The sequence below is a fragment of the Pteropus alecto genome, unplaced genomic scaffold (assembly GCF_000325575.1).
Source record: "Pteropus alecto unplaced genomic scaffold, ASM32557v1 scaffold23, whole genome shotgun sequence".
Taxonomy (NCBI): Eukaryota; Metazoa; Chordata; class Mammalia; order Chiroptera; family Pteropodidae; genus Pteropus; species Pteropus alecto.
Window position 1 is genome coordinate 321,873 of NW_006435837.1, and position 18,489 is coordinate 340,361.

Below are 18,489 nucleotides of genomic sequence, written 5' to 3' on the forward strand. Positions count from 1 at the left end.
CTTATGTGCTTTAAATGATTTAAAAATGATCATCTTTGAAATAAGCCAGTCACAAGTGGAGAAATACTGCATCATGATTCTACTTATGTGAAGTATCTATAATAGTCAGATTCAAAGAAGCAGAGAGAAAATGGTGGTTGCCAGGGGCTCTGGGGTAGGAAGGGGAAACGGGGAGTTGTTCAATGGGCATAAAGTTTCAGTTATGCGAAATGAGTAAGTTGTAGAGATCTGCTTGACAACGTTGTGTCTGTAGTTGACAATACTGTATTGTGCACTCAAAAATTTGTGAGGAGGGTAGATTTCATGTTAAGTGTTCTTACCACAATAAAATAAAAGTAAGGACAATGTGGTGGATTTTCCATAAAGCTAAATTCGTTCTGAATTTGTGCCCTTTGTAGTTTTCGTTGTTTAAAATTCTTAACGAAAAAAAGGCAGTAGACGATGAATGTTCTTTTTTCTTTTTTTAAAAACATCATTACTTAGCAAAATAAAAAGTTAGAAATCCTGAAAAAAAAAAAAAAAAGATCATCTCCTTTTTTGAAAAGCATACCCTTTTGGTGTCAGAAAAGGCAGACCAGCCAGAGTGCAGTGTGGCCCAGTGGCCAGGGGCAGGGGCAGGTTGAGGGGGGCATCAGGCTCTGCCCCCGTCCCACCGCTTAGAATCTTGGAAACCTTGGGAAATTGCTCAGAGTTCTAGAAAATGTGGGTAGTAGGTCATGGGGGCTGTTTTGATGATTAAATGAATTTTTCCATGTTAGAAACACATAAAATGGACAGACTCTAGCATGATAGCCATGATAGATGTCATGTGACATCTGCACATTTTCACTTCTGCCTGAGAAGATAATATCTGATGGAAAAGGGAGCCATAGGGCCTAACCTCATCAGTCAAGAGCCTTCCTATCAGTGTTTTAGTGTTTTACTGCTGCCATAACAAATGGCCACAATTTACTGGCTTAAAGTAACACAGATTTATTACCTTACACTCTGTAGGTCAGAAGTCTGGTGCTAAATCAAGGTGTCAGCAGGGCTGCAATCCTTTCTGGAGGCTCGAGGGGAGAATTCTGCTCATTCAGGTTGTTGGCAGAATTCAGTTCCTTGTACTTACAGGACCAAGGTCTGTTTTGCTGGCTGTCAGCTAAAGGCTCTTCCCAGCTGCTGGAGGCTTCAGCATTCCTTGGCTTGTAACCCTCTTCCTCCATCTTCAAAGCTAGCTACTGCAGGTTGAATCCTTTTTACTTCCCATTTCTCTGTCCCAGTCTTCTGCCTCCTCCTGAGACTATAGGAACCCGTGCAATTCGATTGGGCCCACCCAGATAATCCAAAGTAATCTCACTTACTTTCAATAAACCTCTTTTTAACTCTTTTTGTTCTTCATTAATTACATGCCCAAACATTTTTAATACTCATCATCTTTAGGTTCTGCCCTATTCTATTTGTTTATCTCCAGCTGATTAGCATCCTTAATTCCAATGCCACCTTAATTTACCTCTGCCACGTAAAGTAACACAGTCACAGATTCCAGGATCAGGATGCAGACATCTTTGTGGGGCCCATTATTCTGCCTGCTACATTTAGTGAACTGGAATTTCACTGGGGTCTTTAACACACCATTTATCCTTACCTTTTATTACCTCATCCAAAAAGTTAAGTGACCTGCCACATAGGATAGGTAATGTTTATTGAGCACTTGCTGTGAGTTTGGCCCTGGGCCCTGAACTCTTTGCTCAGAAGAGTCTATGAGGCAGATTCTGTTATTATTCCCGTTTTACAAATGAGGAAACTACACTTTGGAGAAGTTAAGTAATTGATCAAAGTGATTCTACTGGTGAGGGACTCAGACTTTGAGTGGGCTGCTATACCCCAAAGGTTTGGCTGGAAATCCCCCTTTCACATGGTAGTGCATACTAATTAGAAAAAAATGTTTTGATTAAAACAAATATTTCAATTTTGCTAATAGAAATTATTGTTCATGTTTGTGGACATGGCAAGAAAATAAATTTTCTACTATAGCCTAGCCAAGTTGACACATAAAACTAAGCATCACAGTGCTGTTTAGCTTATTGCTCTAGCCGTTTGTAGTCCAATATGGCAGCCACAGCTATTGAGTACTTGAAATATAGCTGGTCTGAATTGAAGTGCTGTAAGGATAAATTCACACCACATTTGGAAGACATAGTAGAAATAAAAAGAATGTAAACTATCTCATTTTTATATTGATTATATGTTGAAATAATAGTTTAGATATGTTGGGTTAAATAAAATGTATTGATATACTAAAAAGCAATGAAACCCAATATGTGTTAAAATTAGATTATAAGGAGAATTATTGAGTTATAAATTATATTAAATAAAATTGTTTGAAAATGCAAAAAAAATTAATTTCTGGCTTGTGCTAAATCACAAACTGCCTTTTGAAGTCAGAATGTTCTTTTTTCTGAGCTCATAGAGCTTTCTGCCAAGAGAGATCTGATTTGTAATAGGGTGGATGGGCTCAATATTTCTTTAGTGAGATAGTCGACTGCCATGTTTTGTTATACTGTAAGTGATCTGTCACCAGACAAGAAAATTTCCTTAGCAACAGAGTTGTTTTCCTCAACCAGATGAATGTTTTTATGTGTTCGTTTTCTTAATGTCCAAAAGATAAAAGAGCTTATAAATTGGCATCTTATGTTTTTGAGATTGAGATGCTGGCAAGTATAGATAGAATATATAAGGATATCACTAGAAGTACTTGGCAAATATTATGTTAAGATAATTCAGACCTAAGTATATTTAACTAGGTAGAGAATCACATAGTTTTTATGACAGACCCAATTGTCAGACATGGTTATCTCACTTACTTCCAATAATCCTTTTTTAACTCTTCTTGCCCTTCATTAATTACATCCCCAAACTTTTTTAATACTCATCAGATCTCTAGGTTCTACCCCATTCCATTGATTTATTCAACAAATGTTTGAATACTGTGTGTTAGGAGGTCCTGGGGATATTGTGTCCTCATGAAGCTTATATATTATGAAGGATTCAAATATGAATAAAAGATTTATACAAGTCAGGAAGCTCACGGGTACTATGAATGTGAATAAAATGTTCTTATCTAAATCTAAGGGCAGTGCACAGGGGAAAGCCTTGATCTAAAGGGCGAATAGCATTTAGCCAGGCAAACCTTGGAATTGTTCATTCTAGGTCAAGGGATACATTTTGCAAAGGTCTCATCCCAGGAAAGATCTGGGCAAGCTGGAAGAGCAACAGAAAGAAGGCCTCTGGTGCTGTGTGTGTGTATGTGTGAAAGTCACTCTGGAGGAATAGAGTAAGACGCACAGGCACTGGGTCCTGTAGAGCTCTGTTCAGAGTAACAAGTAGACCTGGGTATTGTATGATGATCCATCAAGCAATGTGTATGGCCTTGTTCTCTGGGACTCCATTGTCAAGTGTATATGGTCTGTAGATAGGGTGACCATATAACTTATCATCCAACCTGCGGTACTCCAGAGAAAGTGAAAGGGGGCACTATTAATTATGCTGGGACATTGGGTATAAACCAGTATAATTTGGGCAAGCCAGGATGTGTGATCTCCATGCTTAGAGACTAGTTTTCAAATTTACTACTCCAGTAAGCCCAAAGTTGCCTAGAAACCATGCTCCGAGATTACAGGGTTAGTCACATGTTCCTGCTTTCTCACTTTTTCCCTCCTTTACCCATGGATAGCTGAGAGAAGGCCACCAAGAGAACCTATACCAAGTCTAGACCACAGAATCACAGCCTCATTGCTCACTTAACTGCAGCCTTGTGTTTTTCAGATTGCTATCTCATAGGAGCCCAGATCTTTGATGTACATCAGGTCTTACTAACATGTTTTCAGAATTAAAGTCTTAAAAACATAAAGGAAAGAAAGAGAGGCCTTAAACATTTAGTACATGGACTTTCCCCACTAGAAACTTTCCTACATCTCTTCTCGTGGATGACATGTCCTAACTATACGTTCCCAGATGGCAGCCAGGCAGAATGGGTGTGGTTTGATTATAGCCTCTTCCAGGATAAACATGTTTTGCGATTTGGCCCCTATGGTAGAGGATACCCAGAGCAGAGTACCTACAGGAAGTATCTCCATAGCTGTCAAACCTTTAACAATGACCATGGCATGAAGTAGTAAAGAAATCTTTTCACTATTGATTTGAATTTTTAAATAGAATCAGCTGTTTAGCTGAATCTGTATAGTGAGAATTCATGGAGCTTTATTTCCTGCTCTCTGTGCATAAGTGACTCTACAGCAGGGAACCTTAGTAATTCCTTAAGTTTTCTGAGAAATATGTCATTCTGCCTAATAATATTGAATGTTTGTATTCAGCCAAATACTGAGGATTGGCACTTTGAGGTGTTCTACTATTTCTTTAGATGTTTCATTATTTCTTTTCAAACTGTATTAATAATCTTACTTTTTGTTTTATAAGCCAGGAAATGTGAAGAATTCACCCGGAAATAAGTAGAATACTCCATGCTCTGCCCATTTTAATCAGGTAAAGAACAGGAAAATTCTGTGGTTACTTTTATCATTGTTAGCACCAGCTGAAATGCATTGTCTTTAATTTAATTATAGATTAATTAAAAATAATTAATTATAGCAGTTTCAACTTTATATGGAAACATAAGAGTCAGGATGATATTTCATTCCATTTTTAATTTCTGGGCTCAGGTGCCATGACTTATATAATTGTGTTTGTTCCTGAGGTGTACCTGGGTCTTTTAGACAAGCTAGAACCTGACAGTTGTTATTTGTCTACAAAACTATTTCAGACAATTGAAAAATGCAATTATTTCTTAGGTTTATTATTTTTAAAGAACACTTCAGTATAGTGAGCATACTTATGTTCATCTAATAGTCATTCAGTAAGCATTTGTTGATGTTATTTTTACTTGCAGTCGACATGTGACATTATATTAGTTTCAGGTATACAACATAGTGGTTAGACATTTCTATAACTTACAGAGTGATCACCCTGATAAATCTAGTACCCACCTGACACCATACACGGTTATTACAATATTATTGACTATATTCTTTATGCTATACTTTACATCACCATAACTATTTTGTAACTACCATTTGTACTTTTTAATCCCTTCTCTTTTGTCACCTAGCCTCAATCCTCCTCCCATCTGGGAACCATCAAAATGTTCTCTGTGTCTATGAATCTGTTTCTGTTTTGTTCGTTCGTTTATTTTGTTCTCTAGGTTCCACATCTAAGTGAACTCATATGACATTTGTCTTTCTCTGACTTACTACACTCAGCTCAACACCCTCTAGGTCCATTCATGTTGTTGCAGATGGCAGGATTTATTTATTTATTTATTTGTTTATTTGTGGCTGAGTAATATCTCATTGTATATAAATGCCACCTCTTTATCCATTCATCCGTTGATGGACACCCAGGTTGCCTCCATATCTTGACTGTTGTAAATTATGCTGCAATGAACATATGGATGCATGTGTCCTTTCAAAGTAGTGTTTTGAGTTTCTTCAGGTAAATACCCTGAAGTGGGATAACTGGGTCCTTCTTTGTCTCTTGTTCTAGCCTTTGTTTTAAAGTCTATTTTGTCTGGCATAAGTAATGGTACCCTAGCCTTTTTTGTGTGTTTCCATTTCCACGAAACCTCTTTTTTCCGTCCCTTTACTTTCATTCTATGTGTCTTTCAATCCGAAGTGAGTCTCTTGTAGGCAGTATATGAAAGGGTCTTGATTTTCTATCCATTCAGCCACCCCATCTTTTGATGGGAGCATTTAATCCATTTACATTTGAAATACTTGTCGATAGATATGCAGTTATTGCCATTTTATTCATATTTTTTTTCTCTTTTTTCCCCTCTTTTTCTCTTCTTAAAGAAGTCCTTCCAACATTTCCTGTGATACTGGCTTAGTGGTGATGAATTTCTTTAGCTTTTTCTTATCTGGGAAGCTCTTTACCTGTCCTTCAATTCTACACGATAGTTTTACTGGGTAGAGCAATCTTGGTTGTAGGTCCTTGCTTTTCATCACTTTGACTATTTCATGCCAAGACCTTCTGGCCTAAAAAGTTTCTGTTGAGAAATAGGCTGACAGTCTTATGAGAGCTCCTAACTGCTTTTCTCTTGCTGCTTTTAAGATTCTTTGTTTTTAACCTTTGGCACTTTTAATTATGATGTGTCTTAGTGTGGGCCTCTTTGGCTTCATCTTGTTTGGACTCTCTGCACTTCCTGGTGTTGTATGTCTATTTTTCACCAGATTAGGGAACTTTTCAGTCAGTATTTTTTCAAATAGGTTTTCAATTTCTTGCTCTCTCTCTTCTCCTTCTCGTATCCCTATGATGCAAATGTTGGTTTGCTTGATGTTGTCCCAGAGGACCCTTAAACTATCCTCACTTTTTTGGATTTTTTTTGTTGTTGCTGTTCCGATTAGGTGTTTTCTGCTGTCTTATCTTCTAAATCGCTGATTTCAGTCCTCTGCTTCATCTAATCTGTTGATTCCCTATAATGTATTCTTCATTTCAGTTATTATAGTCTTCATTTTTGACTGGTTCTTTTTTATGTTTTGTATCTCCGTTTTTATGTTTTCTATCTCTTAGTTAAAGTTCTCACTAAGTTCATCTGCTACTCTTCCCCTAAGTTCATTGAGCATCCTTATAACCACTGTTTTGAACTCTGTTTAATATTTACTCATTGAATACCTGCTAAGTACAAAAACACTAGTTATATTAATATTATTTTATATATATTAAAAATTGTATAGCAGCACTTGTGATTTCCTGACAAATAGATTAAATTGAATTTGGAAACAATCTAAATATTTGGCTACAGGAAAACGACTTAATTATGGTATGTCCATAAAAGGAATATTATTATGTTTCAGTAACATTTAATTGCATGGGAACATGTGCACAATTATTGTTAAATGGAAGAGGAAAAGAATAGTATGATATATTTTTAGAGAAGATAAAGGCCAGGAAAAAGAACAAAATAAATAGTACCCCCTTATCCATAGTTTCACTTTCCATGGTTTCAGTTACTTGTGGTCAACCGTGATCCAAAAATATTAAATGGAAAATTCCAGAAATAAACAGTTTACAAGTTTTAAATTGCACACTGTTCTGAGTAGCATGACTAAATCTCGTGCCGTCCTGCTCTGTCCCACCCAGGATGTGAATCATCCCTTTGTCTAGCGTATCTACGATGTACCTATACTACAATAAGATACTTTGAGAGACCAGGGTCACATAACTTTTATTACAGTATATTGTGATAATTTTTCTATTTTATTGTTAGTTATTGTTGCTAGTCTCTTATTGTGTCTAATTTACAAGTTAAATTTTGTCATAGGTATGCATGTCTAGGAAAAAACATAGTGTGTATGGAGTTTGGTACTATCCATGGTTTCAGGCATCCACTGTGGGTCATGGAACATATCCCCTGCAGATCAGAGGGACTTTTGTATATATCTTTTTATAATAGAATTATGGATGTTTTTTAATATAACTTTCTATATTTTTAATTTTTTACAATGAATATAAATTTTCTTTTATAATAAACATTTTTTTATATCATTGTTACATTTATTGTAAATCTTAGCTTCTATTTAAAATTCATGAAAGCCCTGGGTTTGAAGTTTTTCTTTTTCAAGCTGTCTTCATATTTTGGGAGATCCAGAGAGTCATATAATCTTAGAATTTGAGAGGGGGTCATCTGGCTCAACTCCCAGCCTCAAGCATAAATCCCCTGTAGCCCTCTGTGCTCCCACTTTTCATCTCCACTGATAGAAAACTCACCCCACAAGGCAGTCATCTTTGGACAGTTCTTATTTTTAGGAAGCTATTTCTTATACTAAAGCAAAAATATGTCTCTTTGTAAGTCCTACACAATGGTCCTGATCCTGTGTTAGGGGCTACAGAAAACAAATCCAGATCCTCTTTCACATTCTGCCCCTTCATATAGTAACGCTAAGTCAGTAGTTCTCAAATATTGTTATACAAACAAATTACCTGGGGATCTTGTTAAAATGCAGAGGCCTAAGCCCCACCCAAGAATCGGCATCTCTGGCAAGTGGGGCCAGATGTGCATCCAGTGCGCTATTAGAGACTAGAGGGTGAGCAGCAAGGAAGCCACACATGTCCTCCAGAGACTTTACACTCATTGAATATGGTTATCTTTCTCTACAGGGACAATGAGACATGGAATAAAGGGAAGCTATGTAAATATCCATTTTATTTTTCAGAAATAGTCTGGGCCAGAATTCAACTTATGGTATATACAATCTTGATTTCATTCTTTATTTTTTAGCTCTTTATTGGAGATGTATTTTTAATTACGCAAGTGATGCATATTAGTTGTAAAGAAAATTTTTTAGATATTTTTAAAGCCTGTCTTGTCCTCTATTCCTTTCCCAGAGGTAATTTCTGTTAGTAGTTTAGTGTATCATTCCACACTTTTTTTTGTCTGTGTGTAAATATGCATGCATCCATATGTGCTTCTGTTTTTTTGACAGGATAAGATTATATTCCTTGTATTATTTTGCAAGTACCCTGAAAGCTCCGTGAAGGCACATATTATAATTGTAAATGCAAATTTTGCAATTACACCTAAAGAAATTAACACTAAATCTTTAATATCATGTAATATCAAGATAGTATGCAGATTTACCTGATTGTCTCATTAATAACTTTTTACAGTTGATATGTTTGAATCAGGATCTAAATAAGATCTACCTATTGCATTCGACCAATAGGTTTCCTAAGTCCCTTTTAAACTATAATCGTTCCTTCTTCATTTTTCTCTTACCATTTATTTGTTGGAAACCTGGGCTCATTTGCCCTTTAGAATTTCCCAATTGTGGGCGTGGCTGAGTGCATCCATTTAGCGTCATTCTGTTTATCTCTTGGTTCTTCTCTTCCCTGCGATTCCCATAAGCTGATAGTTGGATCTGAAGGCTTAATCAGATTTAGGTTCGATTTTTTGGTAAGAAAACTTCATAGACAGTGCTGTGTTTAACTATGTTGAGTGAATGAATGAATGAATTTGCTTTTTTTTCCACTTAATATATTGTGTACATCTTTCCCTGTTGGCATTTACAGATCTATCTCATTATCTTGCATAATAATTTCCTAGTATGGACTACCATGATCTGTTGAACCCTAGTTAATATAGGTTGTTTCCAGTTTGTAGCTTTTAACAATGCAGTAAATCTGTTGAATTCTTAGAGAAGTCCCAGGCAGATTAATAAACTGAGACAGAAAAGGTAAGCTACCGGTTTAAATGTTTAAGAATTTTTGGTTTTATCTTAAAAGATCAAATGAATAATCAGTCACTGGCCCATAAAGTATTTGTAAACCTCTAATTGCTAAGTAGATTAATTACATATTTGGAAAAAAGCAATGCGGAGAGGAGCTGATTTGTCTTTAGTGTGTCTTTAGATTTCTGTGTCCCATTCCAGAAAAGAATGATGGGGCGATGTGAGGAAAGTTATACATCAGACTGACAAGGATATAATCGTATCCTCCTCCAACAGACGAATGGAAATATAGTTCTTTTGTTTTCAGAAGAGATGAGATATGATGTGTGCTGTGCCTTTAGGCATTTATTTTTTATTTATTCATCCATCCATCTGTTAAATTATGCTCAGATACACAGCCATTTGAGAATGTGAATGTAGTATTGATGAAACACAAAACCTTCCTGGTGTTTAGTTGCCCATCTATAAAATGGGAATAATTATATTTTTCTGTGGCTCCTTATGATCCTCAGGGTCACATAATGGTAATGTAAATGTTTGATATGGTTTCTCTATTTAAACCTAAAGAATTTTCGAAATGCAAAATTTTAGAGTCATTTTTATTTTTTTCTGGCACAGATTACTTATGTTTTTCTTTTTCTTTTAGTTATAGGAAAACATTGGAAACACCATACAACAAACCAGTATTTCTACAGAAAAATGGCAGAGAAGTCAGTATTGAATGTTGTAAACTGGCTTTCTTCTTCAGGAAAAACTATACTAGGCCTCTTTGTTATCTTGGGCGATGTCAGACTACAAGGGGACTAATCTGAAATCCTCTCACCTGGAGATAATGTACAAGCCTTAGAACTCCTTGTTCTCACGTTGCTATTTATATACTTAATAAAAATTCCGAATTAAAAAAAGTTACCCTGCTTTTTTTCCCCTGATATTATGAAGTGATACTTTAAGGGTATCTGGTGCTTGTGGGGTGTATGTGTGTGTATGTGTATATGTGTGGTGTGTGACTCTGAGTATACATTTGTGTGGGGTATGTGTGGTATGTATATGGTATGTCTCTGTACATGTATATGCATGTGTGTGGTGTGTGTCTCTAAGTGTACATGTGTGCGTGTGCGTGTGTGTGTGTGTGAACCATTGACTCTTTTTAGGGCACTATCAGCTGGCAATCTACAGAGTCTCTGCCCCACAACAGAGTCGAGTCTAGAAGAGTGGCTCTGGAGGTGATAGCCAGCACAAGGAACAAAACCTGTAAGTAATAGTCTACCTGACAATGATCAGAAGACATACAAAAGAAAATAGTGACGGACTCCCTTGGGTACTGTTGCCTGCCAGCTTGTACAGAGCCTTCGGTTCTTGAATGCCAGTAGGAGATGCATAATGAAGTAGGCTCTGTCCCCTGCCAGTGGAGAAATGCTGTGTTCGTTCTCTGTATGTAGGCCTTGTATTCACTTTTGTGCCCTCTGAATGCACAGCTCATTGAACTCCATATTCCCAGTGCTGGTGGGAACAGCAAGAGACTCTTTTGACTTGTCAGCCAGCCAGGAAAGATGATGGGGGAACAGTATGTAAAACAGAATTGAGACTTTCCAAATTTTAGTCAGATTTGGAAATTAAAGTCATCTTTGTATTCTTATAGCATCAGTTTAATTCCTTATTGTTGACCTTCCAGAATTGATAAAATAGCAATTCACAAATGGAACATGTACATGTTAATGTTAAATGCATTCGATAGATTCAAAATGGCAGGAACAGTGTCAGCATTGTTACTAGATTAATGAGCAGATTTCCCTAGAATAATCCCATTAGTGACCCAGAAGTCTTTTATTTCCTTTTATGCTGACGTTTGTGTTACTGTACCAATCGTTTCAATATATTAAAGCTGTACCTAAATTATATCATTATAAATATGCTGTTATTATTTCAGGCCTTTCCCATTGGCTTGGATTCCTATATCACCTCCAGAAAGTAGAGGTTCCACGAGTTTCCTCATTCTTGAGATTGCATAATCTAGAGAAGATGAAGAAATAGCCCATACCACAGCATGCTCTGGGGATCATTAATCAAAAGGTATTTGACTGCCTCCTGACTATAAGGTATCACTTCCCCCTTTTAACCCTTTATTCAATATTGAATTGTTGCCTTAAAACCTCTTAACTCCTCTAAGTGGGATGTTGGGGTGAGGGAGTCACAGAGTCAGCTCCTAGTGATACCTGGCCCATATTTAGGACAGTAAGGGACTCAGTTGCCCTTTATACTATGATCTTTTTCTTTTGTGGTTGGTTGTATCCAATGCTGCCTTCTTTTTATATTTAACACTTTTTTGCATGCATTCCATGAGTCCCAAACTGTAGGGAACATAAAATTTGCATATCATAATATCTTGCATTTCTCTAGCTCTTCATCCTTTTTATTTATTTTTTACTTATTTATCTTTTAAGCGAGGCAACCTTTGGTTCACCTCACAGATTGCAAGGACCTTGTCATCTTACAATCCCTTATTTTTTTATTTTTTACGCCTACAGCACCTGGTCTTCCTAGGTGGTCTCCCATCCAAGTACTAACCAGGCCCGACCCTGCTTAGCTTCCAAGATCAGATGGGATCTGGCTTGTTCAGGGTGGCATGGCTATAGTTTATCCTTTTTAAAGTGCTATTTTATATCTTTCCTTCCTTGGCTTATTCCTGACTTCAGTGTGCTTGTATTGTTTTTCTCTGTCCTGAGGCAAAGCTCTCTACTTAACATTTGTACTTTTTATTGTTTGTTATGAACATTTTTCCTTATAATAAAACTGTGAGCCTCAACCCAGTTTATCTATAACTTAATCAGCTTAGTTATACATGAATAACCTTAGGGACTGTGGAGGGAACATTCTCTACCATGCAGAGTGATTTCAGCACCTCTGAAGAGACAAAAGACAAATGTGATTTTTTTGGTCTGTTCTGTGATAAGGTAGTAATCAGAATCCAAAGAAAGATTACTTTATCAAAAATCAGGATTTAAAAGCAGTTTTTATAGAAATATCTAATTAGTGTGTTGTACACCTGAAATTAATATAATGTTGTATGTCAATTATAATTGATAAAAGTAAAAATATAAAAAATTAAAAGCAGTTGCTTCAGTGGGGAAAAAAAGGAACTAGGAGCACTAAAGAATATCTTTATCCATCTTATATGATCACCTTTGTCACTCCTTGGGACAAAATCGAAACCATAGTAGTAGATGGAAGAACCGAGGGTGGATGAGGGGCCACGTGCTGGGCAGTGGAGAATCAGGTGCCTAGGCCTCTTGGTCAGCAGTTTTGTCCTAAGTGCTGTGCCAGACCCCGGCCCAGTAGTGGTCCGTGTAATCAAAGCATTTCCCTAATGGATCAATGACATATCCAAATGGCCTAAAGAAAATTAGTGAAGGAAGCGACTCTTCTCCCTGTCTGCCTCCAATCTGTGACATAGTCTTCAGATGGTATTTGCAGAGTCAGTCTGTACACTCCCTCCTCTTGGCTACATCTTGGAAGACTCCCTTCAGTGCCGACCTGTCTTGGGAATGGACAGGACAGATGGAAGAAAAAGTAAAAGGCAAAGATGGAGAGAAATACAGGATTCAAAGACTGCTCCCCACGCTCAAAAGTGAAGTCATAATGAGTCCTTCCAATGCTTAGATGACACAGTACTGGGATTTTGTTAGTGACCCCAAATTTGTGGCGAGAGGAAGACATGAGAGCCCTCTGTGTTTTGCATCAGAGTTAGTGAAACTCTTTGACTTTCGAAACCCTGTGCCTAGATAACACACAAATAAAAATAACAAACGTTTAAAAACAAATTCTAAGAGAAGCAAGGAAGTTAACATTAAAAGTCCCTTTTACTTTGAGCACTCCATGACAGCCACTGAGCAGATCGGATTCACTTGTTCTGGATAAATCAAAATTGAAGAATACAGAAACGCAAAAGAAAACTCCACTGCCATCAAAAGAAATGATTGAACACGAGAAGCAGGCAGGTAAATCGTATTAAGGCGCGCACCGCCGGTATGCACAGTACATTCCACAAGCATTGCCTTCTTATTTTACTTCTTTTAGCTGTTTAACTTTGTAAGATGCAAAGAGGTTGGATCAAGTTTAAATGAGTGCCCTGCCCCCTTTTCTCATCCAAGTACTGACAACAAAGGCTGCACTTGCCTCTCCCACCCGCCTGTCTGGCTGGCTGGGAAGGAGAAGAACTTGCATGTTGGTGAAGGCAGAAGCTGGGTGAGACGACAGTGAAACCTAGAGTAAAAATCAAGCTAGTCCTGCAGGCTGGAAAATGCAGTTTAATCAGAGTGCCATTTTTTTTTTGTTCAAATGATTTTAATTATTGGAATGTACAGTTTTTTAAATATGCAAATAAAAAGTTTTAAAACCTGAAAAAAAATTAAAAAATAAAAATCTCTTTTACTTTGTAAACTTTGGTTCCATGTGTCAAATGGGGCTCTTCCTATAATGCGATATGATACATTTTTCTCTAGTGTTAAAAGTTTTAGAAGGTTATGGGGTATCTTTGTATCTATGGCATTTGGAGGTCATACCTCTGATTCATTTTCTGAATCCTTCATCAGGAAAGCAGCCCTCACTCACAACATTGCTAGAGAGGGAGGCCGTGATCTGTTTCGGGGTATGTGCCCTGGGATTGGAAGTCCGGTTGTTTCTGGGAAGAAAAGCAGAGACTTGCTTAGTGCATTCTTAGACTTGCAGAGGCCCTTCAGAATCGGAAGTGGCCATGGTGCTCCCAGGGCCTTCCCTGCTTCATGCACCCCGCTTGCTTCCGTTGGTGACGGTGTAGAAGAAAATATGTGTCCTTTCCGCACCTCCCCTCGAGCTTATCATGTGGCACTGTTTTCCACTCCTCACTTGGTGTTACTGGCTCTTTGTGCTCCCGTTGACCTAAAGATGCTTAACTTGTTACTAATAGATTTCTTTGCATGATTGCTGTTTACCCCTGGGACACTTCTGTTCTTGTTACTCATTTCTAGGCAGAATGTGAGATTTAGGAAAAGCTTGCACCCTCGAAAAACCTTTTTACCGTGTTTGTACTCCTGTCAAATTCACCATCACTCTAACATTTCTGAAGAACTGAATTTCCAGACATGAAAATGTTTTCTCTCTGGACTCTTGGATCACTTTCTAGGTTTCGTATGGCCTCATACATGTTCTATCCTTGTTAGTTCACACCTGATACCTAGTAGACTATAATCTCCCGAGGCCGGGGAGGTATCGTCTTAGTGTACCCACAGTGCTGACCTAATGCACCGATATATAGATTGCAAAATGTGTGCCAGGTGAATTCTTTAAAGTACAAAATTGCATTACAGTTTGGTTTCAATCGCGCCGTTGAGGATACTCATAAGCATTGGATTCGTTCGATTGCCACCAACCTGAGAGCATGTGTCCCTGTGTTTCTGACTTCCAAATCTAAAAGCAAAGGAGGTTGGGCTCTGACTTCCCCCACTTAGATTTATTAAGTCTGTGGTATAGATATACTGTTATGGTGGGCAGGGATGAGAAATACAGTTTACAATTTAGATGTGAAGATAATGCAAATGTACCCAGGCGGTGGTTTTCCTTTTTTTTGAGCATATACGCTTTTTTTTTTTTTTGATGACTGTTTTTTTCATGCTACTTCCAGGAAGGGATGTCAGAGCCGGACCAGTCTACACTCTTGGAGGCTTTTCAGTTGGCCACAGGGGTGCTGTTGTTAGCCTGCTTACGGGCCCTTGATGGCAAGAAAGTCGTGCTTGGGGGCGGGGCCCTGTGGTACCAACCACAGGAGCCGGTCACTTCTCTTGATACAGGCAAAGAACTTGGTTTTATTCATGCTACTTCCAGGAAGGGATGTCAGAGCCGGACCAGTCTACACTCTTGGAGGCTTTTCAGTTGGCCACAGGGGTGCTGTTGTTGGCCTGCTTACGGGCCCTTGATGGCAAGAAAGTCGTGCTTGGGGGCGGGGCCCTGTGGTACCAACCACAGGAGCCGGTCACTTCTCTTGATACAGGCAAAGAACTTGGCCTGGTGCCTGTTGCTATTCTTTTGCATGACCCAGTCAACCCAAAGGCACTGGCCCAGAGAGATGAAGCGGGGGATCCTGGGGTAGCACGTGATCTTACACTCGCAGCCCATCTGATACGTGCTGTTCAGGCTCTTCTGGGTGGTGCTCAGGGTGTCCTGGGGCACGATGAAGTCACAGAGGGTGATGTACAACTTGCCGTTCCCCTCGGCCTTTCCTGCAATGAGATATTCTTTTTTTCTCCAAAGTCCAGTGAAACCCCCCATGTGGCAGAGGAGGGGGCCGTGTAGATAAACTCTGTGTCCTTGTCAGATCCTTCGAACATCTTTATTTGCTTGATCTCATCTGAATCCTCTTGATGGGGTTCCTGTAGATGTTGTTCCCAGAGTCCAATTCCTCATTGACCACTTTGGTCCTAATCGCTACATCTGTGTTGCAAAATGCCTGTTGCTGGTTCCTGCACCGGGGAGCAGCTGCTGGCATCAGCCCATGGAGCAGCGTCCCCAGCAGCAAGAGGCCGAGCGTGTGCTGCAGGCCACGGGCAGCTGCACCCATGGCAGCCGGGGGGGCGAGGTGGCTCCCTCTGGGCGGGCTAGGGCACGTGGTCTAGCTGCACTCCCGAGCTCCCTCCTCACCCAGCTGGCACTCACCCACACAAACTTTCTTGAGTCTGTGTCTGGGAGCGGTGCCGGGGACCTACACTAACTTTTTTAGAGAAGGAAGGAGAGTAATCCAAGGAAGCAAGCCTGGTAAAACAGGGAACATTGGCTTTGGATGGATGATTTTACTTGTACTGAGTTAGGACCTAACTCATGCTCTCTTTGTGTGACCACTGTTTTCCCATTGGAACATCTTCTGTCCCCAGCAAGTCCAGCAAGAGCGAGCCCGGGGTCAGGCTTTTGGAGCCCCCTTGACGTATTCCTCTAGCTCATTCCTTAACTTTATTGCATATAGACAAGATTTAATGTCTTATTACTTCCCAATATGAATAGGAATTTAAAGGCCTGGCTAAAAGTACTGGTTGAGATCCTGCAGGTCCTGCTTTAATGAATAGATATGTTTAAATTAAAATTAACATCCGTTTGCACAATAAGATAAGTCACTGTCCTTTAAACATCTCTTCGTAGTTTACACATGCCACCATATAATATTTACTGTTGTAATACACTTTTTTAAAATTTATAGATAGCGTAAGCTTCAACCGACTGAAATAACGACAAATTCAGAATATCACTAGACATCGAATTTGAACATTTCCTAAGTCAACTTCAAATCAGAGCTCGAACGAGTGCCGCGGCCTCTGCAGAAGAGAGTTAACATAGCAGGTCGCATAGATTGTGCAAACGGTGTGATTTACAGCAAACACCTGATTTCCTCCTGGGAATCCAGAATTTGGGTAGTTGCTACACAGGGGATGCCTTTGTGACCAGCCCCCAATAAAAGCTGGGGTGCTCAGTCTCTAATGGGCTTTCCTACACAGAAGCATTGTACATGTGGCTGCATTTTTTCTATTGGGGAACAGCACATGCTCAGTGTGTCCCCTCCTAAGCCGGAAAGGAGACAGCCTTCGAAGCCTGTGCATGGGTTTCTCCAGACTCCATCTGTGTCTTTCCCCCTTGCTGGTCTTGTCATGTACCCTTTGCTGTAATAAACCTAAGCCATGATTACAACTATATGCCAAGTCCTATGAATCATTTTAGCAAATCACCGAGGGTAATGTCGGCGACCCCCCGGAAACAGCATAGTGAGATGGTTTTTGTTTTATTTATGTTGTGCCATCTTTCCCTCGGCTTTAGAGGAAAAACAAGTACAAGGATGGTTATATTTACATTAAATATTTCCAGGTCACAAGACATTAAAAAACAGTTTTTGTTTGTCTTCCTCAAGCAAAAAGAAAGTAGTTTTTGAAAGCCACAGAAAACTCTAAGCTCCCTTGTTTAGACCAAATTAGTGATTGGATTTTTTTTTTTTTTCTGATTCTCACAATAGCGTCTTTCTTCCTTCCCTCACGCTATGGAGGCAAGCTGTTTGGGCTGGTTTATAAGTAAATAGGTCATAAACTGCACTCCATTCAAAAGTGACATACTTGTGAAAGCATTTATTTGTCCTACAGAGAGAGCACTGGCTCATTTCAGATATTGTTCTCAGCCTAGATCAGAATGCTAAAGAGCACACATTGCACATTTTGTTTTAAACACAATAGTCTGATTGTTGCTTTTTGATGGTGCCATAAATATTTCCCTGGGAAAGCACTACCAAATAGGTAAGACTTTTAGAAGACTGTGTGGGATCATAAAACTAAATACAAGAGCTAAAACTAGAACTCTCAGAAGACAACATAGGAGTAAATCGTGACCTTGGATTGGACAATGGTTTCTTAGATACAGCACCAAAAGCACAAGCAACAGATTAGAGAAGTTGGACTACCTCAGAATTTTAAAACTTTTGTGCTATAAACAATACTATCAAGAAAGTTAAAAGACAGCCCATTGAGTACAGGAAATATTTACAAGTCATATATCTCATAAGAGACTATATTCAGATATATAAAGAACTTACAACTCGACAATAAAAGGACAAATAAGCCAATTAAAACTGGGCAAAGGATTTGAACAGACCTTTTTTTCCAAGGAAGATTACAAGTGGCCAGTAAACACATGAAAAAGATGTTCAACATAATGAGTCATTTGAGCAATGCAAATGAAAACCACAATGAGACACCACTTCACATCTACTAGGATGACTATAATAAAAAAGCTAGACAATAACAAATGTTGATGTGGGTGTGCAGAAAACAGTCCAGCAGTTCCTCACATTTGTTAAGCATAGAATTATGATATAACCCAGAAATTCCACTCCTAGGTGTATACCCAAGAGAAATGAAATCATGGTCTACATTAAAACTTGTACACAAGTGTCCATTGCATCATTATATAACAACCAAACAGAAGAGACAACTAAACGTCCATCAACAGATGAATAGATAAGCAAAATGTATTCTCATACAGTGAACTATTATTCAGCCATAAGAAGGAATGAAGTACTGATATTTGCTAAATCGATAACACTTGAAAACATTATGCTAAGTGAAAGAAGCCAGTCATATATTATATTGTAAGACCACATACATTTATCTGAAATGTCTGGGATAGGCAAATCCATAGAGACAGAAAGTAGATTAGAGGGTTGCTTAGG

General features: G+C 38.6%; 1 protein-coding gene and 2 pseudogenes across 1 annotated transcript in view; 1 reads left to right on the top strand and 2 right to left on the bottom strand.

The window, feature by feature from the left end:
• APOO (apolipoprotein O) overlaps positions 1 to 10,169 on the top strand; it is a 52,252-nt gene extending 42,083 nt beyond the window's left edge. Inside the window, exons 9-10 of the mRNA XM_015589133.2 lie at positions 4,456 to 4,521; positions 9,907 to 10,169. Of these exons, the coding sequence (XP_015444619.1) occupies positions 4,456 to 4,491 (36 nt within the window). The 3' untranslated portion in view covers positions 4,492 to 4,521; positions 9,907 to 10,169. The remainder of the gene's footprint in view (positions 1 to 4,455; positions 4,522 to 9,906) is intronic.
• Positions 10,170 to 11,776: 1,607 nt separating this feature from the next.
• LOC112479576 lies at positions 11,777 to 11,895 on the bottom strand (annotated as a pseudogene).
• Positions 11,896 to 15,151: 3,256 nt separating this feature from the next.
• Positions 15,152 to 15,849, bottom strand: LOC102895402 (annotated as a pseudogene).
• Between the last annotated feature and the right edge of the window lie 2,640 nt (positions 15,850 to 18,489).